General features: G+C 40.6%; 1 protein-coding gene across 6 annotated transcripts in view; it reads right to left on the bottom strand.

Moving 5' to 3' along the window:
• HP1BP3 (heterochromatin protein 1 binding protein 3) overlaps window positions 1-26,453 on the bottom strand; it is a 38,338-nt gene extending 11,885 nt beyond the window's left edge. Inside the window, exons 1-9 of one of the 6 annotated variants that reach the window (XM_088843282.1) lie at window positions 26,300-26,434; window positions 21,854-21,908; window positions 20,637-20,824; window positions 20,093-20,192; window positions 16,921-17,074; window positions 15,498-15,657; window positions 12,355-12,498; window positions 10,164-10,244; window positions 9,307-9,461 (exon numbers count right to left, since the gene is read on the bottom strand). In XM_088843282.1, coding sequence (XP_088699408.1) covers window positions 9,307-9,461; window positions 10,164-10,244; window positions 12,355-12,498; window positions 15,498-15,657; window positions 16,921-17,074; window positions 20,093-20,174 — 776 coding nt within the window. In that variant the 5' untranslated portion in view covers window positions 20,175-20,192; window positions 20,637-20,824; window positions 21,854-21,908; window positions 26,300-26,434. Of the gene's footprint in view, window positions 1-9,306; window positions 9,462-10,163; window positions 10,245-12,354; window positions 12,499-15,497; window positions 15,658-16,920; window positions 17,075-20,092; window positions 20,193-20,631; window positions 20,825-21,853; window positions 21,909-26,299 lie in introns of those variants that run through there. The other 5 variants (XM_088843277.1, XM_088843273.1, XM_088843285.1 and 2 more) reach the window with 5 other exon arrangements.
• Window positions 26,454-26,659: the final 206 nt, after the last annotated feature.

Below are 26,659 nucleotides of genomic sequence, written 5' to 3' on the forward strand. Positions count from 1 at the left end.
CACATACAAAACAACCCAGGTCATCAAAATCAAATGGCAAGCATGAGGAAACTGAATTTCATTTAAAACGTAAGAATAAAGTGTTGAAACAAAAGCTGCTCTGTCAAGGGGCAATGGTCTGAGTGGTGGGTGGAGAATCTCAGGTGCAGGGAGAAATCAGTCAGGTTGACTTAGGGTTTAAAGGGGTCTGTTGGTACACGACCGGAGAAGGCAATGGCAAGCCACTCCAGTACTCCTGCCTAGAAAATCCCATGGATGGAGGAGCCTGGTTGGCTGTAGTCCGTGGGGTCACTAAGGGTCGGACACGACTGAGCGACTTCACTTTCACATTGGAGAAGGAAATGGCAACCCACTCCAGTGTTCTTGCCTGGAGAATCCCAGGGACGGGGTAGCCTGGTGGGCTTCCGTCTATGGGGTCGCACAGAGTTGGACACGACTGAAGTGACTTAGCAGCAGTTGGTACATGACAGGACAAACGGAAAGCTACAACCCAGGCTAATGACAGGACATCCGAAGAAACAAGTTAATTGAAACCCAAAAGGTTAGTGATGTGTTTTGCCACACCTCCGCAGAATTACTAGAACAGCACTCAACCAGCAGAAAATCATGAGGCTTATTTGAAACTGATTACTTGATAAGTTAAACTGAGAAGATCAACAACTTGGCAGCCCACTGAGGAGCAGAATAATGAAGGTCAAACTATTACCACTTGACGTCCTTTACTGAGCTTCAATACTTTTCATTAGAGAAGAAATTTTAAATCTTTAATCAATAAACATTACAGGCTGAGTTGACACTAGAATTATTGATTACACTATCCATATGATTGGAGAGGAAAAGTAGAGGAGATCTCATGTTCTAATTAATAGGATGCCAAAAAGGAGAAACCACAGGGCTTTCTTGGTGGTCCAGTGATTAACACTCCAGCTTCCAATGCAGGGAGCACGGTTTGATCCCTGGTTGGGGAACTAAGATCAAACATGCTGTGCAGTTTGGCAAAAAGACAAAAGAGTAGAAATCATACTAACAAATCATGTACACTGTGACACTCCAAATAAAGAAACTCCCTTCACACCAAATCACAATCAAAATATTTCTAAGCCAGTGCTGTTCCATTCAGGATAAATATGATTTCTGTCATAACCCAAAACATACTCAAAAGTCATTCATCCCATAAATATTTACTGAGTATTTATTATGGTTATGCAGGAATTAACACTTAGATCCAGTCACTAAACTTAAAGAATTTAAGAGATGATGAAAACATAATAATTACAGCGAAGAATTACATGGGTCAGGGTTGAAGTATGTGCATAGAGCTTTGGGAACACAACCGAAGAAATGGTTTAACTGTCAGATGATTTTTCTATTAGTTGCTCTGTAAGTTAGATTCCAACAGAGGGTTACATAGCTTGAGCAAAACACTGAAACCCTGGACTCTTATATCAAATTAAATAACTCATCTGAGAAGAATCTTCTTAACCAAGTTTCAAATGCTCCAGGAAATGAGTTATCAGTTAAACTGGTTCCCTTAACATTTTGTTTCCTCAGCAAAAGCAATCATTACCCTGATATATACCTTACCCTGGGCCTTTAGAAATCTTAAGAGCTCTCTCACTCACTCCTGCCTCCAGGTAAACCATACTTACATTAAGTGCTTCAAACCTCCTCAGGCCCTTTCTCTCTCATCGCTGCTGTAACCTTAGGACAAGCCACCATGGCCTCCCTTCTGGGCACTGTGCTTTGTTTTCATAGTGCATACCACTATTGGGTCATTTTATCTATAAAGGCCTCTTTTATTATGTTACTCAACTGACAGGTGTCAGCTTCAAAGTCTTTCAAGGCCTGGTCCCACCTCTTGTTAGTCTAGAGCCAGACACAGGATTCTTTCCAGTCCCCAAAAAGTACGCCAATTCTTGCCTCTAAATTTTCTCATGAAGCTCCTTTAAGAATGTCTTCACCACTTCATCATCCGATCTAAATTCTACACATTCTTCTAGAGCCATCTCAATGGGATGGGACACAACTGGATGGGTCCATTCAAGTCCCATCTCTGTAACTTACTGTTAACTGCCAGGCACGACTCCCTTTTCTAAAAAATTCTACAGGATACATGTATCACAACATTTTGTACATACGATGGTGCTAAGCGTTGCTCTAAATGTTTTACATGTGTAGAATAAACAAGAGACAACAACAACCCAAAGAAATAGGTACTACTACTGCCCACACTTTACAGAAAACTAACCAAACTGATCACATGGACCACAGCCTTGTCTAACTGAATGAAACTATGAGCCACGCCATGTAGTAAAAGATGTTTGCTCCACAGAAGAAAAGCTATGACCAACTTAGACAGCATATTAAAAAGCAAGAGACATTACTTTGCCGACAAAGGTCCATTTAGTTAGTCAAAGCTATGGCTTTTCCAGTAGTCATGTAGGGATGTGAGAGAGTTGGACCATAAAGAAAGCTGAGCTCTGAAGAATCGATGCTTTTGAACTGTGGTGTTGAAGACTCTTGAGTCCCTTGGACTGACAGGAAATCAATCCAGAATATTCATTGGAAGGACTGATACTGAAACTCCCAATACTTTGGCCACCGGATGCAAGAACTGACTCATTGGAAAAGACCCTGATGCTAAAAGATTGAGGGCAGGAGGAGACGGGGACGACAGAGAATGAGATGACTGGACAGCATTACTGACTTGATGGACATGAGTTTGAGCAAGCTCCAGGAGTTGGTAATGGACTGGGAGGCCTTGCATGCTGCAGTCCATGGGGTCACAAAGAGTTGGACACGACTGAACAACTGAACTAAACTGCTCATACTTTACTGAAGGGGAAAAGTTAAGTGACAGAAAAGTTAAATCACTTCTTCAGGATCACACAGTCAGGCAGTGCAAGAACCAGATTATAAACATGGGCAGTCTGATTCTAGATTCTGCATTTTTAGTATGCTAGGCCTGCACTTTCAGTATGTTAATGAACTGTCCAGAACAGTGGAAAAAGCAAGGTTATAACCAAAAAATGAAATACAGTTCTGCTTTTACCAGTGAACAGCCAGGTAACACAGGGTAAGACTTTTATCAGCAAAATTGAGGTAGGAATACATATTTCTTAAGTCTATTTTGAAAATTACAGAAAACAAAGTAAACAGAAGTAGCCTTTTTTTTTTTTAACATTTTTTAAAGAAATGTCCAGTTTTATTTAACTTATTTGGATGTGCCATGAGGCATGTCAAATCTTAGTTCCCTGACCAGGGATCAAACCCATGCCCTGTGCTCGCTGTGGGAGCCCAGAGTTTTACCCACTGGACCTCCAGGGAAATCCCCAAAAGTGTTTTCAAAAGCCCTGTACAAATTTAAGGAGCTGTTTATATCAAGGTTTTGCTTTGTTTTAAATAAGATGATTAAACAAGTCTGCACTGAGAAATAAAAAAGAAAGCAATGCACAAAGCGAATGGAAGTTAAGGGAGAAAGAGATTCTGAGCATCAGGAATCCTGTAAACAAGAGTTGTATCAATCTGTTAGATCAATTTTCTAAAAACGAATATGACAAAGTTACACCAGACACAGGATTAGATATTAAGATTTTATTTCTAATGTCATATGGCCAAATTATCTTTGAAAAACACCTCAGAGACCAACCCAAAGCCCATGTAAAGCTAACATATCTAGTTTTTCTGTAGGGTTGCAAAATATCATTGTTAAAAAAAAACGAGGTGACTTACATGTTTAAGTCACCTTCAGTCACTTTAAACATCAGAATCATATTTAGTATGGTGTGATGCTCATACTGTAAGAATTATGTTGGAATTTGTGTGTGTGTGTTCAGTTGCTCAGTCATGTCCAGCTCTTTTCAACCCCAAGGACTGTAGCCCAGCTCTTTCCAATCCCAGGTCTGTCCATGGGATTGTCCAGGTAAGAAAGCTGGAGTGGGCTGCCATTTCCTCCTCCAGGGGATCCTCCTGACCCAGGGATCAAACCCTGTGTCTCCTGCACTAGCAGGCAGATTCTATACCACTGAGCTACCCGAGAAGTCCTATGTTGGAACTTAGACTAATAATACTAACATTAGCTATTCTAAGTGGTTAACATGTACGAAGGTTCCTAACAATCCTTGAGTTATACACTGTTTATCAACAAGGAAACCAAAACACAAAGGAATAACTTTTTCAGAGAAATAAAGCTAGAAAATGACAGACTCAGGATTTAAACAAAGGTGTCTGGTTCCAAAGTCTGTGCTCTCTACCACAATGCTCTACAACCCTCCAATACATGGTAGCAGAAATTCATGTCTCATTTCATATGATCCACGGCATAAATTCCTTGAGTGAAATGGCCAGGTAAAGGGCCCATAATTGCTCACTCATTCAACTTACATTTATTGAGCATGTACTGTGAGCTAGGCTTGGGGAAAACAGAGGTCAACAATTTAAAAACACTGGCCTTCAGGAATCTGACATTTTAATGGGGGTAAGCACGTAATTTTTTCACAAAAAGAGTAAATATATAGTATATTAGAACAGGATGAATGCTATGGAGAAAAATAAGGCAGAGGTAGAATTCTCCACTTTGGGAGAGGAGGGAAAAGGTTGCAAACATAAGTTAAGTGGTCCCATCAACCAAATGCAATGGGTGTACCATGTGTGGATATTGACTTGACTTGAAAAAATAAACCATAAAAAAAGTCATTTTGGAGATAGACAATTGAGGACATTTGAACATGGTCTGGGTACCAGATCATGTTTAAGGAATTATAATTTAGTTCAGAATTATGTTAGTATCATGATTATGTCCTCTCTACATTTATGTGTATATTTGAAAACTTATAAAATAAAATGTTTAAAAATAGGAAGATAGTCAATGCAAGCATGTGGAATCCTACTCCAAGTTTTCAGAGTAAACACTTAAAGGAAGAGAAAGAGTAAAGTGGGTTATGGCAGAAAACCACCCAGGCAAAGGGAACAGCAAGTATGAAGTCTCTGAAGCCAGTAGGGCAGAGAAGAGGAGCAGGAGATTAGGTTGGAGAGGCAATGCAAATGTAGTGTAGGCCATTTTAAAGACTCCACCTTTAAACTATTTAACTATGAGGTGGTTGAGAAGCCACTGGAAGGTTTGAGTAGCAAGATGGTATCACCTAACTTACATTTAAAAAAGTCTCACTCTCATACCTATGTTAACAACAGACTGAAAGGGAGGGAGTATGGGAAAAGCAGGAGATTATTGCTCTAACACAGGTAAGAGATGATGGTGGACTTAGAAAAGGTTGACAATAGTGGAGGTAATGAAAAGAGGTCTGTTTATGTATATATTTAAAAAAAAAAGTCAAAATAATTGTTCAGAGACCAGTATACACCCAAGTTCTTGACTTCAGAGGCTGGAAAGATGTTATTGCCATTAACTGAGATGCAGGAGGTATGGAAGTGCAGGGCCTTTCTGGTGGCACAGGAGGGACAGGGCTGGGGAAAAGGGGGATCATGAGTCTGGTTTTGGACACATCCAGTCAGACATACAAGTGGTGATAGCCAATAGGTATCTGTATAAATAAATGCGGGCCAGATTTATGTATCTATACACTAGTATTGTACAGGTGGCATTTAAAGCTTTGAGAATGAAAAGAATTATCCACTCTGCAGGCATTATACAATGCCTATCAGACCCAAAGTTGTATCTGAGGGGCATAATCAGGGTTGTAAGAATGACAGGAAGCCTAAGATTTAACCCTGGGACACTCAGACACTAAGGAGGCAGGTGGGAAATCTGGAATCCTTAGGAGATTGACAAAGAATGAGAGGAAAAATAAAAAAGATGCAGTGTTCTGAAAAGCAAGTGAAGGAAGTGTTTCATGTAGATGGGAGCCATCAACTGGGTCAAATGCTGGTACAGAGACTTGACCAGCAACTGAGTATGTCAAGGACTATGAACTGATCACTTCTATGAGTCCCATTTCTTTGGCACTTTATGGATAGTCCTAGAGATTCTCATACTGAGTGAAGTAAGACAGACAGAGAAAGACTAACTGGCCACTCTGAAGACCACTGAGTGCTTTTCTGAACATGTGGCTTCTGAGTTGAAACCAACAACCCTAATTCTATACCTCAGTAATCCAAGGTAAATACTGGTACTAAACTATAACAGGACAATGTGCATCCAATACAAAGACTGTCTATAGAAAGGACTCTAGATTACAAACACAATTTCCCAGAAGTCAACATAATAAAGACCTTACACAAACATTCAAAACATAAACCCGGTGAATTACAAACTTAAACAAATTAATGTGTCTGCACAAATCCACAAGGACATGTGACAATCTAAATAATCAGTCTAATAATGAAAATAAAAACAAAAATAAATTGTACCTAATTAACCTTAAAAGCTTTTGCACAGCAAAGGAAACCATAAACAAAATGAGAAGAAAACCCTCATAATGGGAAAAAATATTTGCAAAGAAAGCAACTGACAAGGGATTAATCTCCAAAATACACAAACAGCTCATGCAGTTCAATATATACAAAAAAAAAAATCAATCAAAAAATAGATGGAAGATCTAAACAGACATTCCTCCAAAGACATATATATAGGTGGTTAAAAAGCACATGAAAAAATGCTCAACATTATTGATTATTAGAGAAATGAAAATCAAAACTACAGTGAGTTAATACCTTACACCGGTCAGAATGACCATCATCAAAAAAACTACAAACAATAAATACTGGAGAGGGTATGGAGAAAAAGGAACCCTCCGACGCTGTTGGTGGGAATGTAAACTGATACAGCCTGGATGGAGAACAGTATGGAGGTTCGTTCCCTAAACTGAAAACAGAGCTACCATATAATCAAGCAATCCCATTTCTGGGTATGTATCTGCAGAATATAGTAACTGGAAAAGATTCATCTACCTCAATGTTCACTACAGCACTATTCACAATAGCCAAGACATGGAAGCAACCTAAAGGTCTAGCAAGAGAGGAATGGGTAAAGATGTGGTACATATATATAATGAGATATTCTTTAGCCATAAAAAAGAACAAAATAACACCATTTGCAGCAATATGGATGGACCAAGAGATTCTCATACTGAGTGAAGTAAGACAAAGAGAAATACATGGTTATCACTTACATGTGGAATTTTAAAAAAAGGTTACAAATCAACTTATCTACAAAACTGAAACAGTTACAGAGTAGAAAATAAACTTATAGTGGGGGGGGCATAAATTGGAAGAAAGGGATTGACATATATACACTACTATGTATAAAATAGATAACTAATAAGGACCTGTTGTGTAACACAGAGAACTCTCCTCTTTGTAATGGCCTACATGGCAAACAGAAGGGGAGAAATTGGAAACAGTGACATTTTCTTGGGCTCCAAAATCACTGTGGTGACTGCAGCCATGAAATTCAAAGACACTTGCTCCTTGGAAGGAAAGCTATGACAAACCTAGACAGCATGTTAAAAAGCAGACATCACTCTGTTGACAAAGGTCCGTCTAGTCAAAGCTATGGTTTTTCCTTTAGTCATGTACAGATGTGAGAGTTGGATCATAAAGAAGGCTGAGCACCAAAGAATAGATGTTTTCAAACTGTGGTGTTGGAGAAGACTCTTGACAGTCCCTTGGACTGCGAGGAGATCCAACCAGTCAATCCTAAAGGAAATCAGTCCTGAATATTCATTGGAAGGACTGATGCTAACACTGAAGCTCCAATACCTTGGCCACCTGATGCAAAGAGCCAAATCACTGGAAAAGACCCTGATGTTGGGAAAGACTGAGGGCAAGAGGACGAGGGAGCGTCAGAGGATAAAATGGTTAGATACCATCACTGACTCAACGGACATCAATCTGAGCAAACTCCCAGAGACAGTGAAGGATGCTGGCGTGCTGCAGTCCATGGGGTTGCAGAGTTGGACATGACTTAGCAACAGAACAAGAACATAACAGATTAAGTTTACTATACACCTGAAACGAACACAACATTGTAAATCAATTACACCCCCATAAAAATTTAAAAAAAGATTTGGAGTTATTAAATTTTCCAAACAGTGGTGACATTAAAGTGGCAATTTTTTAACAAATGAATTACTATAAAAATTCTCTCAGAGTTTTACCTTTAATGTTTGAATGATGAAGATAGTATGCTATTTCTATATAGAAGAGCTACAGAAGCCTGAATTTTCCTATATTCTCGGTTATAACTCTAAATAAAAAATAAATGAGCTACCAACCAGTTCATTCCTGTCAGCATGGCTACTGTCAAAAAACAAAAACAAACAAACAAACAAAAAAACACCAGAAAATAAGTGTTGGTGAGGATACGGAGAAATCAAAACACCTGTGGCCTGATGGTGGGAATGTAAAATGGTAATAGTCACTGTGGAGAACGGTGTGGTGGTTCTTCACAAAATTAAAAATAGGATTATTATATCATCCAGAAATTCCACTTCTGGGTATTTGAAAATAGGGTCTCAAAGAGATATTAATGCACCAAGGTTCACACTAGCATTATTTCACAACAGTTAAAACATGAAAGCAACCTAAATGTCCAAAGACGGAAGAATGGGTAGACAAAATGTAGAGTGTGTCTGTGTGTACGCACACACACCTATTCATTCTGAAAAAGAAAGGAAATTCTGACAAATGCAACGATATAGCTGAACTTTAAAGAACACTATGTTAAGTGAAATAAGCCAGTTACAAAATTACTGTATGATTCTACTTATATGAGGTAGGTACCTACATTAGTCAAAAACCATAGACAGAAAGTAGAATGTTGGTGGCCAGGGGTGGAGGATAAGGGGGAACAGGGAGTTCTTGTTCAATGGGTACGGAATTACAGCTTTATAAGACTGAAAAGAAGCTGGAGATGGGTGGTGCAGTGGTAGCACACTATTAAAGCGTTTAAGAGCACTAAACACTGTGCTCTTAAAAATGGCTAACAAGGTATACTTTACATATTATGTGTATCTTATCACAATAAAAAAGTGAAAAAATTTAATAATAAGCAGCTGAAAGGACATGGTTTAATGCTGTATATTCTAGCAGTTGACCATGAAAAGTTACTCTATGGTAGTCTTATGAAGGTCAACATGTGGCTTGAGTTTCAAAAAGAAACTACATATGGAGATATGAAAAGGAAAATGTCATGGGACAAAAAATGAAACCCACAATAAAAGGTCTTATTCCTAGCTCACCTAGAAGTAATCTTTAATGAATATTTAATCTCTCTCCTTTCTCATGAAAAATGGGCTAAGGAAGTAACACAGACATGTGTGCTTTAAAGCCCAGGCCTCTGGCTTTTACCTGATGTCCACTCTAAGTTTGGGATAATACTGAGACACGTATTTCCTGATGAGACTGTAGGAAGCTTCTTTAGGTTCACAAAGGCGAGTAAAGGCCAATGGGAGGATATCCTCCAGTTTTACTTGTGGTTCTGGATCCACTGCAGAGCTCCTGTTCTGAAATGTAATATCAAAAATGATCATCATTACAGGTTTCTGTTCTATTGCTTCTATATTCAACACAAGGGCTTTCCCTAGCTGACTGCCAAATCAACTAGCCAAAAGAAAAACTAACCCTTTTTAGCACATTCAAACAAATCACAGCACCATGGTGTAATGCCACTTGCGTGGCGATTTCTTTGAGGTAAAAATTTCAAACTGGGACAGTTAAAATATATATATAAAACTGTAAAAACAAAACTGTAGAGGAACAGTCATGATTTCAATCACTGACTCAGAGGAAATACTACATACTTCATAGTTACTGTATACGTTCCATATAACTTTCCATAAATGAATGTATGTGTCTGAGGGAAGGTAGGGTAGTTAGTACCTACACTAAAGAAAAACTGCCTTAAGATATAGTACTTTTAGGATCTAATGTTGGGTAAAAATGTACTTGTATGCCTCTTCTGGTTTCAAAGGTATTTCACAAAAAAGCAAAAAGCTGTAACTCATATAGCTGCCCATGACTCAATATAGGGCAGTTAGACGCACAGCCTCTGGCGAAACGATATGAGCAATGAATTAAAACCTCTCCAGGCCTTCACAGAAACACAGCTCCCTGACTAGTGCACAGGGAACACTCAGTAAACACCATATCGTTTAGGAGCACCAACAGTATTACAGCGCGCAAGCAAACTGGTACAGACCTCTTACCTTTCTGTTTCTGGATTTCTGAGGTGGTTTTCTCGATTTCTGGACCACAACAAAACTCCCGGAAGCGCCTTTTCCTTTCACCTAAAATAAGTTAACTTTAGTTGCAATAACCAGTATTTTTACTTTAAATGATTCTGGTACTCATATTGGTAACTTTAACTAGACTAAATTACAGGGCATGGTGATGCAAGAACTAATGTAAAGTGCTGTTAAAACTCTTCAGAGAAAAAAGAGTGGGTGAGTCAAAAGATTTGGGATTGAACACTATTTATGGTATCATCGAGCCCTTCAACGCTAGACAACTCAGAAACCCTCTCAGCCTTTGTTTCCTCATCTACAAAGTTGGGGAAGAATGAGGAACGCTATTGTGATAGCAGATTAAACAGTCTACTACAAGCTTTCAAAAAAAAGTCCCATGGAAGGAAGGGACACAGTCTTTTTGGAAAATGAGAAAATCTCTACCGACAGTTCCTTGGCAAAAGTTCAGAGCCTAGTTAATCTCAGGCCACAATGCTTCCTACAGTTTGTCCATTAGAGATTATTACTGCATAAGGGAACGTTATCTAATTTTAGACTCTGCACATGATAATACGTTCAAGTCTTACCACATGTTTCCACAGTTTACAAATCACTGTCATAGAACTTCAGGTTAACCTGAGTCTTCCACTTTGGCTTTACCGACACCACTAGGAATACAGCAATCAAATGCTTTCAGTCTATAAACCTGTTGAAGCATCAAGCTGAGGGCCAGCCTACGAGGCAAAATAGGTCACAGACTCTATCTTTATGAAGATAAACATGAAGCTAGCTCATAAACTCTGCTGACATACACTATGATACAGGTTTCTGGTTCTAATTATATTGGTTAGATAATTCTTTTTAAGCAATGGTTACTTTAAAGGATATTTAAACATCAGATTTACAACATTTGAGAAAGCTGGAATATAACCTCCACAGCAGGAAACTGTCTTCCTCGCTGATGGACCTCCAAGCACCTGGTACACAGGAACCACTCAATAACGTATTTGTGTAATTAAGTACTCATTAAAAGTTCCTGAAAGGAGTTTAACCGGCTGAGTGGCACAGAACTCTCTATTAATCAAACCATGCAGAAACATACAGAAAAAAGGCAATAGGATTCTGGGACTGCAGTGAACTAGATCCTCAGAACCATCTTTGCTGCTACCACAGGACCTAGGGAGTTACTTCATCCCTCTGGACTTCTTTCTGAAGAATGTGTAGACAAGAAAGTTCATTCTGGCATTAGAGTGTCATGATCTTAAATACTATGGAGTTTTTAAAAAAACAAACTGAGGTATAGATGATTTACAATATTGTATTGTACAGTTTCAGGTACAAAACAGTGATTTATATTTTTATAGGTTATACTCGATTTAAAGTTATTGTGAAATAGTGCCTGTTATTCACTGTGACACAAAATACCCTCATGGCTCTAAGTAGTGCTCTGCTGTACTATGCAAACTGATATGGGTTCATGCCTGAAATCAGTATTGGTTTCAGTATTATTCTCAATTCACTCAGGTTCTGATGCTTCCAAAAGCTTTAACAGATTTAGATACTGGTAAGTTAAGGTAAAACTATTAACAAAGCTAAGTTTATGATCATCACCAGTCTAGTCACAGAAGCCAGGTTTTAAAACTAGAAAACCTAAGACAAGAACAAGGATCTTTTCTGGTGCTGCAACAGCAGGGTATCCCAGCCCCACTCCTCACCTTCAGCAATACATAATTGTAAGCACAAGGAGCACCCAAAGGAAATCCAAGTAAAAGTACAGGCAGGGGTTTTCCCTTGCGGTCCAGTGGCTGAGACTCTGTGCTCCCAATGCAGGGGATCCAGGCTTAATTCCTGGTCAAAGAACCAGATCCCACATGCCTCAACTAAAGATCCTGCATGTCACAACTAAGACATGGTACAGCCAAATAAATAAATACTTAAAAAAAAATTGTGTAGGCAGCTAGAAAAAATTTACACTATCATATTGCTTCTGTTCTTTAGAATACTTATTAAAGCTAATTGGCACCAGTGACTTTGTAAAACCAGGTTAAGCATAAGCCCTTCATCATTATGTCAACTCATTTTAACTCACAAAGCACAAAAAGCCTAAATGTTACTCTATCTATATATATGTATATAAGCCAATATATGCTTATTACAAATAACCATTTAATACCTGTTTGATAACACCTCTATTTAATTCTCTTTTCAGTGCCTGTTTAAGGAGGTAGCCCCTTCTCTCCAGCTCCAAAGAAGGGTACTTATGGATGATATATTTTCGAATAGCAACCACGGATGCACCACTCTTCTGAAAGCATGCCTAGGAAACAGATTATTAAACCATACACATTAATTTAGAATAGCTGTTTTTCATGTATTTTCTGACACGTATGTTTTCAAAATAAATTATTTTGGAAGTGAGCTTGATAATGGATGATAAAAATGGCAGGAAAGAATGAATAATATCTCTGGTAACTTCGGTTCATCATGACTGTGGAGAAATACAGAATTAGCAATATTTCTGCAACAATTTTAAATTGTTCAAAACAGCCAAAGAGAAGATACAACATGTGAACAATGTTCTGTGTTAATGTTAATGAAGAAGCTCTTCCCATTCTAATACTATTCTGTACCTAGAAGACATCTTTAGCATGAAAGTAAGGAAACCAGGACATTCTATAGCTTGTAGGTTCACAGATTGGGCCCACTTTACAGAATTAACTTTGGCTCACCAAAACCAATATTTCTCTGCAGGTTTTGTGTGAATGCTAGCAGATAATATAAGCAAAGACAATCTGAATAAATGGCATAAAACTGGGTTTACAAATGCAAAGCTTTAAGGGGAGTTTTGGACAACAATAAGAGCATTCAACTGCTATTTCAAGTGCCTTCTTCCTTTCCCATCCTATTTCTCTATATTTCATCTGACTAACGTCCATGGAAGATTCAAGCAGGTCATTAGGCCACAAAGATAGCAAATTTTTTTCAAATGCTTTTCATTTTGAAATACCCACGTAGTATCTGTTGTCCACCAATTTTGTGTAGCTGTTACCTATAATGTGACCATAGGATTTAGTAATTGTTATTGGATAAAGACTTGGGTGAAAGCTTATATACTGACAGTAAAGAAAAATGTCACAGACAAATGGATCAGAAAAGACTGTACAACACAAAACAGGATCATCTACTTGAAGCAAATATCTCCAACCTATTACAACCAATTTAAGTTTACTCCTTATCTTACAAGAGAACACAAAGCAAAGGATATCAAGCGGAAAAGAACATTAAGGCTACAACAATCCCCTGCCTCACCAAAATGATAATAAGATGAAAATAGATACCATCTATTTGATAATGATTTAATTCAGAAAAAGATATCAGTGATCTGAAATTATAATTTGTTACACTGCATGGAATACACATGACCCACTGGATAAGATCTTACAGAGAAACACAAATGAACATTTTCGTCAACCCAATGTATATATTTCACTTGTATAAATATGCATAATCATATTTAAACTATTCTTTAGAACTACATATACTGTTTAACTGTTTTATTATTTTAAAATTTTAGTCTCTTCTTCACCTTCACTATAATCCTGCTTCAAACCTAAGCTGAGCAATCACAGCTCAACTTGCTCAGTGAGTTAAAGTCACTCAATCCTGTCTGACTCTTTGCTAACCCATGGACTGATAGCCTCCTCTGCTTATCCCCTCGGGGGGATTCTCCTTGGGGGATTCTCCAGGCAAGAATACTGGAGTGGGTTGCCATGCCCTCCCTCCAGGGGATCTTCCCAATCCAGGGATTGAACCCAGGTTTCCCAAATTGCAGGCTGATTCTTTACCTTCTGCACCACCAGGGAAGCTCAAGAATACTGGAGTGGGTAGCCTATTCCTTCTCCAGAGGATCTTTCTGACCCAGTAATCGAACTGGGGTATCCTGAATTGGAGGCAGATTCTTTACCAGCTGAGCTACCAGGGAAACCCAATCACAAAGTGAAATCCTTAAAAAAAGGCTACACAAAAAACAGAGTTCTCACTATAGTCAAGCTATCTAAACCAAGGAAGTTTTCTTAATGAGTTGAGAGTAATCTTGAAGGGATGCAGGGAGAGGGTGGAAGGTAAACTCTTTCCCGGTTTCTATGTCAGTGTTGTCTTCTCAAATTCTAAGTGTGACCAGTAGGCTCCACTTTCCTACCTGTATCACTTCCTGTTAAGTTCACCTAAAGCGTTCTCTCCCCAATTCTGACTCAGATCCTAGCAAAAGGAAATCAGAGAGTCTATGACTTCTGTTTTAACTACTCTCGTCATGTGATCACATAAAATAAACACAGCAAATTTAGCCAGAAAAATTTACGCACAAAAAGGCAAGGTCAGAAGAGAAGATTTCCTTAAAATAGGAAAACAGTATCTGATGATCACACAAGCTAATGAAAGTCAATGAATTATAGTAAAGTTATAAAGCTATGGAAGGAGGATAGTTTTTCCAAGTATTTTGGAATGACTAGGTGATGAAACAAAGTATTGAGGTTTCTAAAAGTTTCCTATAAGTTTTCCTATAAATTTTCTAAAAGTTTCTATAAGTTTTCAGGTGTGAAAGATAACCAATTACTAATGTTAGACATAAGCTCTGAAAATGAACCTAGGGATAGTATGCTGCTGTTGTTTATCCGCTCAGTTGTGGACAATTCTTTTGCAACTCTTGGACTGTAGCCTGCCAGGCTCCTCTGTCCTGGGATTTCCCAGGCAAGAATACTGGATTGGGTTGCCATTTCCTTCTCCAGGGGATCTTCCTGACCTAGGGATTGAACCCCCCTCGCCTGCACTGCAGGTGGATTCTTAAGCGCTGAGCCACTGGGGAAACTGTAAAGATAGTATATATTTTTAAAATAAAAATTTTCTCGATGTTACCCTGAGTCATAATTAGATTTTATAAAGGCAAGACTCTGTTTGTCTTATTCTATGCTATATCACTAGTAGGATTACCTGATACAGAGAAGCTAGTCCATAATGGTGTGTGAATGAATAACATGTTCGACCTTCAAATAAAAACTACTTAAACTCAGTTTAAAAAAAAACAAAAACTAAAAGCTAAAAATACTTGGTATAGCAAATCTGAGTTATTAAAAAAATTAACAGTGCTCACCAAATGTGATATTATAAAAACATGAACTTAGCAATGGCTCTCTTCTATTTAGATCTCTTTTAGGAAGCAGAGCAATGATTTCTGATGTCTGCACAGGAGTATGCCATTTTCAAATACGCAAAAAACAAACAGAATACATCTATGATGAACTGCTTGAAATAAAAACTTGCCTTAATGGCCTCAGTTAGGATTGCATCCATCTTGGGGCGTGGGGAGGAAGCCATCGGTGTTTGTTTCTGGGCCCTGGCTAGCTGGCTGGCAGAAAGGGTAGCCCAGGAAGGTATTGTTTTTTTCACTTTCTTCTCCTTTTCTTTAGACTGATCTTTCTCACTTTAAAACAAAGAATTGTTATTATGCAAGATAAACTCTTCAGAAAGAAGTATAAAGTCAGAAAGAAGAAAAGAATGGCGAGAAATAAAAATCAATGTTTTAATTCATTTCCACACTGAAGTGATAGGTAAAGTAAGCATTTTACAAAATAAACCATTTTTTAAAAATTGGGTACTATAAATGAACCACAAAGGTGTATTCTCTCGGGTGCACACAGGAGAGAGAAGTCATATAAATCAGAACTAGTATGAAGGGCCAGTACATAAAAGAAATGAGAATTTAAAAATGTATTCCGGTAACAACTACAACAGATGCAATTCAGTACAGTGCAAAGAACTCAAGCTCTGAAGTCAGAAAACCTGGGTTTGAGTCTTAGCTCTAACATTTACTAGTTATGTGATCTTAGCAAATGACCTGAGCCTCAGTCTCCTCAGCTTAAAACAGAAACATGATAGCAAATATTTCACAAGGTGCTTCAAGAAATTATGAGATTATATTTATAAAAAGTTTTGTGAATCATAGAGTATTATACGAATTTTATTCTAAGTAATAATAAAAACATCCCATGCAGCTAAAATACAGGGTAGTTGCTAAAAATTCCACAAACGTTACAAATATCTATGATACTGGGATGAAGGATTAGAATTCCACCTGGAAGTTATAGTTAATTCTAAGTCATTCTTTTCTTTTAAAAGTAATTCCTAACTGTTCTCACCAATTATGAAAAGAATGAAATGCTACCAGCTGTCCTACAAAAAATAATTTTAATTAAAAAAGAATCACCATTACACTGTACAAATTATTGAGAGCAAATTCGGCTTTCAGATTCTCAAAGTCACCCTCCAACTGAATACTTCGTCAAATATATACAGAGTTTAAGGTCACTCTAGCAATATCCTGGTACAGATGAACGCTTTCTAACATAACATGTAAAAATAACTCATGCCTGGCACAGGGGGAGGAATAAAATGATGAAGCATCTCCCAAGTCAGACTTTGAAAGTCACGTTTCATTTCTTACTGAGAAACATGTTCTGAAGCCAAAAAGAACAATTATACATTAGTCAAACCACTCTTCTAACTACTACAAATTCTACATACAACTACATCATAAGCCTATTTCAAAAGATAACTCCCCCAAAAGTAAATCTAAATATCATATATCCAGCATAAATTAACATTATACCACTTAAAAAAAAAATCTGATCTGTACTCCTTTTATATAGTCTTCAATTATAAAAAGCAAGAAGGCGTAAGTCCTTACTCCTTTTTGGTTTCCTCAGAAGGCTTGTTTTCTTCCTTCTCTTCGTTCTCAGGCTGCCCCTTTGGCTGCTCTGTCTCACTAGATGTAGCAGGTGGAGTTTCATTCTCTTGTTCCTCTACAGTAGAGATAGATTCCTCTGAACTTACATCTGGTTCTTAAAAATAAACCAGTAAAACAGGTGAGTAGAATTGCATTAAATAAATACATTAGCGCCTGAGTCAATAAAAGGTTAAAGCTCATCTCTTTAAACAGGTTAAGTCACATGTTCCAAGTAACAGTTGTATTCTAAAATGAGTTAATGACTACGAGTACAATTTTTTTCCTTCATATCAAATTGTCAATATAATGGGTTACCGACCCAAACCATTATGTGAGAAAAGGAAAAGATGAGGAAATTACACAGCATATCCCCAAATCGAATCTCTTGATTGTTCTACTCCATAATATTAAGGATCCTGCTGCTGCTGCTAAGTCACTTCAGTCGTGTCCGACTCTGTGTGACCCCATAGACGGAAGCCCACCAGGCTCCCCCGTCCCTGGGATTCTCCAGGCAAGAACACTGGAGTGGGTTGCCATTTCCTTCTCCAATGTGTGAAAGTGAAAAGTGAAAGTGAACTCACTCAGTCGTGTCCGACCCCTAGCAACCCCATGGACTGCAGCCCACCAGGCTCCCCCATCCCTGGGATCTTCCAGGCAAGAGTACTGGAGTGGCTTGCCATTGCTTTCTCCGAATATTAAGGATAAGACTCACAATTAAGAAATTAGCCATTTTATAGTTGAACAAGTATTAGTAAGGGAATAAATAATAAAAAGTTAAAATGAAATTTTCAAGTCAAATGATTTGGGCAAGGGTAGAAACATGAGTGAGGGAATACCGACGTCTGCAGTTGCCTGTCAGTCTTTTCTCAGGAGGTCTCTCTGAGCAGCTATTATGAAACACAGAATCCCAGGAAATGATTAAGCAGAGACTATGAAGGATGTCAGAGGCCAAAATCAGGCAAAAAGAAAAAAGGATATGCTTGAAGAGAATGGTCATTTAAATTATGTGAAGTCATTACTGGCATAATGAAGACTTCTTTGGGGCCCTCACATAAATATTTCTTTCTCTAGAGGGTCTTCCCAATCCAGGGAGCGAACCCAAGTCTCCGGCATTGGCAGGTGGATTCTCTGAGCCACCAGTGAAGCCCAAATTTCAGGACAGTCAATTGTAATTTGTAAGTCATCCTGGGTTATGCTATTCAACCAGACATGCAGATAAGCCAAAAATTTTCCTACATATGGTCAGCCAAAATCAAGGCTCTAGGATCAGATGTATCTGGATTCAATTCCAGAGTTTCTAACGTTCTAGTTCACATTATCTCGGGGCAAGTTCTTTGACTCTTCTGAGTACTCTTACTCACAGAGTTGTTATAAACACTGTATAAATGGTTTAGGGAAAACCTGTGGGCCAGCACTTGTATACTATGATTCCCATCCTCCTTTGGCCTCTTCTGCTGCTTCTAAAGCTGTTTGGCAAATATTAAGGCTAGAACTTTACTATAACAATGGTATCTGGTGATACAGATAACTACTAAATATTTTTTTTTAATCTTGATGCATCTTTTACTGCCCTTTGTCTCAACTATTTGACCTGTTTGACCGAACTGGCTGTTTAACAACTTGGTCAGTCATGTTTATCTTTACATTGCCTTACTTTAAAAAACTGAAATGCTAAAAGTGTTTATTGAGCTTTCTCAAACGGTAAAGAATCAGCCTGCAATGCAGGAGACCTGGGTTCGACCCCTGGGTGGGGACAATCCCCTGGAGACAGGCATGGTAACCCAACTCCAGTATTCTTGCCTGGAGAACTCTATAGATAGAGGAGTCTGGCTGGCTACAGTCCATGGAGTCACCAAGAGTCAGACACAATTGGGCGACTATCACTTTCACTGTAACAACAGAGCTACAAATTAAATTTCACTTTCTCTTAAAAGTTTATGGTTTAATAAAGGTTCAGGTGCTCAGCTGATAATGAGTATCTATTACATATGAGACGTTATTTCCAACTCATTAAACTATTCTATCTTTTCAGATTTATAAAATTTAAAACATGAGTGAAGTCCAATCGTTTTCATATACAAAATACTATATAAAAGGACAGAGATAAGACAGATAAACAGAACCTGTGAAGTCTATTATTGGTCCTTTATAAATTCTTGGTTGACTTTCTCAATACCTCTTAGATCTGAACACTCGTGTATTCTGAAAACTCATGCTATCAGTGACTTCAGCTGGCTGTTAAATGTGGATTAAGGTAGGCCATCAAGTGGTTTATCCCAGTGCTGGACAAAATAACCTTCCCTCCAACTCACCAGCAACTTTTTTTTTTTAATATGCTAATTCCCTTGTCTCCTCACTGCCTTAGGCCAGAGAACCCAAGATGCTTATAGTACTCATCTGAGGATTCTGAGACAAAACTCAGGCATAGCTAGAAAACAGTAGATCTCTGGTGCACCAATGATAAGGCAACAAGGGTGCACAGTTTATTTTATTCATAATATATGCTGGTCAGGAAATATTCAGTTCTAATAGTTATAACAGGGACAGCACCATGTGCTCAACCCTGGCAAACAAAAGAGAAAAAGGTCACGAAAAGAACAAGAAAAGCAGTTACACTTGAAGAAGTGGTTAGAGATGCCATAAAGGAGCACAAATACTCCAGATCAACAGTTCTACCTTTTTCTCAATTTACTATGTTCCCAGCTCTATCTGGCCAATCTTCTCTCCACCAACACCAAAGTTACAAACCAATACACCCATTTGCTCCCTTACGGCCTCTTCATGACTTCCGGTTGAGCCTTCCACTGTCCATCTTGAAGGCCCTAGTCCTTCACTCTCCCAGTCTTCCTCCCCACGACACTGTATGCCCTAGAAGTTACGCTTTTGACCATTTCTGTTCTCTCCAACCATCTTTCTATTTTTAATTCCAAGAACACGAAATTTTCACCTTCTAAAAATCTTTAGAGACAAGATGAAATTCTTTCTTTGCCCAGAGGGTCCGGAAACGACATACCAATTGGTACCACTTCTCTAAATGCTCCCCACAAACACTTAAGTTCAAGGGAATTTATGGGATACTCTAACCTGGAGCAGAATCACTGGTCTTTTTAAGCTGTCCGCTGTTTTGCTTTACCTGGCTTTTCTTCTACTCCTTCAGTGAGCTTGCTCTTGGGAGGAGTTTCCCGGGTAGAATTCACAGCTCGTCGAATCGGCATGGTGTTATCTTCTACCTTCTAAGAAAAGAAATGGCCATAATCACACATGCAAAAACAATTTATCTCTTCTCTCTTTCTCAAGGGGGGCTAACTAGGTGTCAGAAGATGTAGAATTCTTCAAGTCGACTCCAGGATCTGATGCAAATTACTTTTTAACAAGTTTTTTTGAAATGAAAATATGGTTCTTAAGAAGTAGTTTTCAAAATGTTTCATTTTAGCTAGAATTTCAAATGGAAATAAGTTATTATACTTGATTTGAAATAAATTTAGAAGCTTGGAGGTTTTCTCAGGAGCTTGAGGGGTAAGGGAAGATGAACTGTGTATCTACTTGATTTTTTTAGATTCATAACCCAGACTCCCCAAAGCAGAGGAAGGAACAGGTACCAAGAAGGACCCAGCAGGGCCTGAAGTCAGGGACTGATCCAAGAGTGAGCTTCAAGAATGTGTCAGCCCCTACCTCACCTAACTTGTCCGCGTGGATCAGCTGAGCTCCTACTATAAGTGGGAGTGCCTTAGGATGGACGAGTTCACCTTGAGACGTATCAGTCGCCATTTAAAATAATTTCTAGGCCCGAGTACAGGTTACACTCTGAAGCCTCTGCTGTTAACCACAAGGATTTTTCCTAATGGTTTCAGTGTGAAGCATCAACCTAAAGCACAGAAAAGACCTGGTGTGAAGATTACAGAAACAAAACTAAACTAAAACGTCTAAATTTAATATACATCCAAATGGGGAAAAAAATTCACTATAAAACTTATAGTTAAATGACAGATGACTTGATCAGTTATCATTCAGAAAGATAAAAATCACTATCCAAATACAGACTGTGCAAAGCAGCGACTAAGACAAACGCAGAAGCCACAGCAGCTGTTGCGCCTTCCACACGAACAAAGGCAACAAGGACAAGAAAGCTCATAGAGAACCTAACCCCATGCTGCCTCCTTCTACCATCAGGAGCTCAGAATAGACTAAGAAGACCCAGAGAGGTTTCATCTATGTTTACTCAAAGATTGTTTCACTAAAGAGAGAAATGTTGTTCATGTTATCAAAGGGGTCAGGAAACTTAACTCCATCTCCAACAGAGAAGTTATACAAGGACAAAAATACTGCTGAAGAACATGAGAGTCTAAAAGCCTCCAGACTCAGAAAAGCAAATTCAGACCATCACCTAGGAGATTAAGCATGCTTCTGAGACCTTGTCATTATTTTTAATGTAAGCAAAATTAGCACAAAAGAACAAAATTAAATATTGAAAACAAAATCTATGTAAGATTACTCAAATTTACCTAATCGCTTAATACCCTCTGCTCCCCCCATCTCATCTGAGAATCCAGGACATTTTATAATAAAAATTTCTCCAAAAGAAAAGAAAATGATCAGTTAGGTGTTTAGATCTTTGTGCTAATGAACATTAATGAAGAATTGGGCAAGAGGAGACTAGTCATTCAACTTCTGCTTTAAGCTCTAAACTTGTCGAGGAATTTAAGAGCTTTCAATTCATCAAGTAATAGTTATTAACTGTTACAAAGACTAGTTAAAATGCTCATATAGAAATTCATGTCAAAAACTATAAAACACAGAAATAAAGTTATTTTTTGGGGGCTTTGTGACAACCTAGAGGGGTGGGATGGGGTGGGAGGTGGCAGGGAAGCTCAACAGGGAGGGAACATATGCATACCTATGGCCGATCCATGTTGATGTACAGCAGAAACCAACACAATATTGCAATTATCCTTTAAAATAAATAAATTTAATAAAAAATAAATATACTTGCAAAACATTTCTGTTTTCTAATCTGTGGGCTTAAGGGCATTATTTAGGTTTGTGAAAGCTAAAAGTCTGCCTTGGAAAAATTTCAATACATAAACTTGCTTACTCATCCAACTAGCACTTAAACAGTAATATACTTCCCTTGATTAAAAAAACCCACAAATCTGATGATCCTTTTACATGTAAATACCATTCAGAAGCACAATTTCACGAACAGGTTATTCTTGGTAAAATGATACCGCTAGTTCATCCTTCTTAACCCATGATAATACTCAGTTCAGTTCAGTCGCTCAGTCGTGTCCGACTCTCCGCGACCCCATGAATCACAGCTACGCTGAAAATGATACTGTGAAATTAACAAAATCTTCAGGAGTCTCTTTTCATAGAACATGTTTTAAAAGAATATATATTCTCCCTGTAAATAAAACACTAAAAAAATGTCAAAACCTTTCCAGTCAACTCTATATTTACTAATTGCTCAAAATTAAAACAAATTTTAGAAAGGGAGTGGGAGTGCAAAGAAGTTACTCTCAATGATAAAATTGACTAAAACCAGGGCAACAAGTACATGGTCCATAGACACCCAACATCACTGACCTGAGGACAAGAATATCAGTTTAAATTAGGTCAGGTAAGAAGTATGCCCGGGTTGGAATAACTGAAAAATAAGTTGGTTTGCCAAGCTTCCTGGATGCATCCACCAAAATAACAGATCCTGGCACTGTCCTGCTTAAACCTCCCCATCAGTCTGCTCTCTCGACTCCAGACACAGACCTTGCGGTCCTCAGTGTGCTCTGCACATGCTGGTTCTCACACTGTGACATTCCTTGCCTAGATACTTCAATCAGGTTCGGCACAGTGTCACCCCCTCAGAAAGCCCTCCCATCCTTCTTTTTCTTCTTCAGGTTTCTTCACAGCATTTAACACCACTTCTAACTCAATATATGTCTATTTGCTTGTTTATTATATGTCTCTCCCAGCTAACTACAAGGGCTAGAACTAATTCATCACTGCATTCCCATACCTAGAAGCATGCCCAACATATAGTGGGTGCAGCATAAATACTGGGGGGAATTTATGACCACCACCATAAATTCCCTGGTGGTCCAGTGGTTAAGAATCTGCCCTGCAATGCAAGGGACACTGGTTCGATCCCTGGTCCTGAAAGATCCCACATGCTGTAGGGCAACTAAACCATGACGACTAAGCCCACGTGCCTAGAACCGGTGCACTGCAACAAGAGAAGTCACCACAGTGAGAAAGCCCGCACCTAGCAACAAAAACCCTGTGCAGCCAAAAATAAAATAAAATAAATGCACTGAAGGGCAAACGTTGAATGAACAAGGACACCTGGCAGTACTTATTTCTATGTTCAACGTGTGAAAAACACTTAAAAAATAAAAATTTAAAAATACAACATTAAGAAATGTTTGCCTCAGCTCTGAATTTCCTTAATAAATGTCATGTAACTTAATGCCCTCTTTATAACAGGCTGGTTAATGACTTAATTCCTCAGTTCATGGTTCATCACAGAGCTGACAAAACTATCTGGACAGTTAACTTACAACTGCCTCAACAAGTACCCATTAATTTAACTGCTGATGCTGCGCTTCTGAATGGTCAGACTTTTAGACTGCCACACTTGTTTCCTGACAGAGATCTTATCTGGCTGGTTCACTGCCCTATACTTCCTGCCCAAGAAACATAGTAGGCTCCAAACAGGTGCTCTACAAATATTCGTTAAAGTGAAAGAATAAACAAAACTTGAATAAGTTTTTCATCTGGGTTCTTATATGTGACAAACCAATCTCAGTTTACCTGTGGTGTGTGTGGACTTCCTGTGGTCATGAATCTGTTTTTGTTTTTTAAGTATAATGTCAGATGAACAATACAAAGATCTGCTTTTGTCAAGGGAAGTGCTAAGTTGTTTAAACACAGGCAATAAAGAAAAGGTTGTAAAAGTGAAAGATTTCAGAGTTTTAATTTACTTTCTCTACCTTAAGAGCAAGCACTAGAAAAATAAGCAGGAGTTCAACGATGTATTTCAGTTTCCTGCTATCCTTGAAAACATGCATTTTAGGGAAAGCACTATTATTTCGTATTTTACCATAAAGTGTTTGCAATACCTTACATATTATGTCATTAGCCCTGAACTAATCGTGTCCGACTCTGTGTGACCCCATAGATGGCAGCCCACCAGGCTCCCCCGTCCACGGGATTCTGCAGGCAAGAACACTGGAGTGGGTTGCCATTTCCTTCTCCAATGTGTGAAAGTGAAAAGTGAAAGTGAAGTCGCTCAGTCCTGTCCGACCCTTAGCGACCCCACGGACTGCAGCCTACCAGGCTCCTCCATCCATGGGATTTTCTAGGCAGTAGTACTGGAGTGGCTTGCCATTGCCTTCTCCGACTGATTGTACTAAATTGTTCCCAATCTAAAGTCTTTCACTATAATCAGACTTACGGAGTAATGTCACAAAACGTATGCCTATAATTTGCTGGAAACTCTTCCCAATTTTATATTTCAAATACATCAGTATTATTTAATTAGTATCTGTCTCGGATACAGATGCTCTGGACACTACAGGTACCTTCTCCTAAGATAAGCACAATGTAACTGGCTTGAGTGAGCGTTTTCTTCTATACACGAAGAGTTCAGGACGCTTCCTCCAACTTCTCGCCCTCAATATTCCAATTCGACAAGGCCAAAAATACCCTCTAAAAATGTTACCTCTACTCCGAAACACGCTGCACTAAATTTCTGAAAAGAGCAGTGAAATTTTAAAACTTCCTAACAGCTTCACGCCTATACCAGATTAAACAAACCTTCCGACGTCAAACTAGCCACGTCTAGCTTCACTCTAAGACAAGTCAGCTTGTCCGTGAAGCCCCAGGGGAATTCCCTGCTGCATTTCGAACCAGACTGTCACTTTTCAATGCAACGTAAGGTCAGGAAGCATAACCGAAGAAAAGGTACACATGGAAAGAGGGGTCAAGTTCACCTTGGCCGTCCTCTGTGCGGGGGGACTGTCCCTCAAAGAGGTGTTTCCATCATAGTGTTAGTCGCTCAGTCGTGGCCGATTCTTTGCGACCCCATGGACTGCAGCCCACGAGGCTCCACTGTCCATGAGATTTTCCAGACAAGCATACTGGAGTGGGTTGCCATTTCCTTCTCCAGGCGATCTTCCCGACCCAGGGATTGAACCCGGGTCTCCTACACTGCAGGCAGATTCTTTACCAACTGAGCTACAAGGGAAGTCCTATTTCGATGATAGACCAGCGGTCAATTCTTAAAAAAAAAACACAACCGTTTGATCTGAGGCTCTAACTTCACCCCTCCTGCCTCCAGCTCTTTACAAACGCTCCTACTCACAAGCTTGACTATATTAACTAAATCCACCTCGTCTAAGGAGCAGTGAGTCACAAGCTCGACGAAAGCCATGGGAAGGGGGGAGAAAAGGAAAGCTGAGGCCCGGGTGGCGGCGGCGGCAGCAGCAGCAGCTTTTCAGGGGCGCGAACAGATGACTCCGCGCCGGGGCCGAAAACCCGGGCGGAAAGACCAGCAGACAAAGGCGGGGAGCGCCGAGCACAAGGCGGGGTGGAGGGGGAGAGAAGAGAGCGGAGCCGAGATGAAGGCGGCGAGGCAAAGGGCGGCGGGCTCAGCGCGAGCCCCGGCTCCGGAAGGCCGACGCCGCGACCCGGGCAGCGCCCGCCCGCCCGCGCGCGCGCCACGCAGGAGGCGGGGGACCGCGAGCACCAGCCCCCCCGCGCACTCACCGCTGGGAGTTCCGTAATGGCGGCGGCGGCGGCGGCGGCGGCGAGGGCGGGGACCCCGGGAGGGTGGGGGGGGGGCGGGTCCGCCACAGCCAGTCACCGCCGCCGGCATCTTTCGAACCGGCTCCGAAAACCTCTGAGGGAGTGGGGTGAGGGGGGAGGGCGGGGCCCCGCCGCGCGCCTCGGGAGCATGCGCGAGCCCTCAGCCAATCAGAGCCGGGCGGGAGGACGCCGGCGCAGGCGCGCTGCGAGGCGAGGCCCTCGATCAGGGAAGCGCTCCCTCACCTCCCCCCGGTCCAAACAAAACAAGAGCGGGAGCGCGCGCCCGAGGGCCCCTGAGGCGGCTTCCACCAGAAGGGCAGGGGGCTCGGTTCGCAGCGGGGGGAGGGGAATAGGGGGCGGAGCGCCGGGGAAGGCAGACAAAAAAAAAAAAAAAAAAAGCGCCACCTCCGGGGACGCGAGCGCCCCGCCCCCTCCTCTCAGGGAGCGGCGTCGGCGCCCCGGGCGAGCGGTCTCTGCCGCCGCCTTCGGGATCTAGCGGGCCCGCGTCCGCTGCCCGCCCGCCCGTTCCGTCCCGCGTTACCTCTGCGCTCCCCCCTTCCTGGCGCCCGCGTGCTGCGAGGCTTCTCGGCTCCGCTCCCGCTGCCGCTCGCCGCCTCCGCCACCGCTGTCCTCCAGGCCCAGCCGCCGAGCTCTGCCGCCCCGCCCCCCTGCTCGCGGCCCCGCGCGCACGCGAGCGCGCGCCCATCCCTCACGCCGGCCCCGCCCCCCGCGCGCGTCCCCCGCGCCGGCCCCGCCCCCTCCCCTGCGCGCGCCCGCGGCCGCGCCCCTAACAGCCCGCGGGCGCGGAGGGAGCGCGCGAGGCTCGCCTCCCCGCGGTCGGGCCCGCGGGGGCGCGAGAAGGCGGGCGGGGCCGGCGCGGGGGACGCCGGGGCGGCGCTGA

This window comes from Moschus berezovskii, chromosome 2, assembly GCF_049115385.1.
Source record: "Moschus berezovskii isolate FMDL1 chromosome 2, NW_MosBer_1.0, whole genome shotgun sequence".
Classification (NCBI taxonomy): domain Eukaryota; kingdom Metazoa; phylum Chordata; class Mammalia; order Artiodactyla; family Moschidae; genus Moschus; species Moschus berezovskii.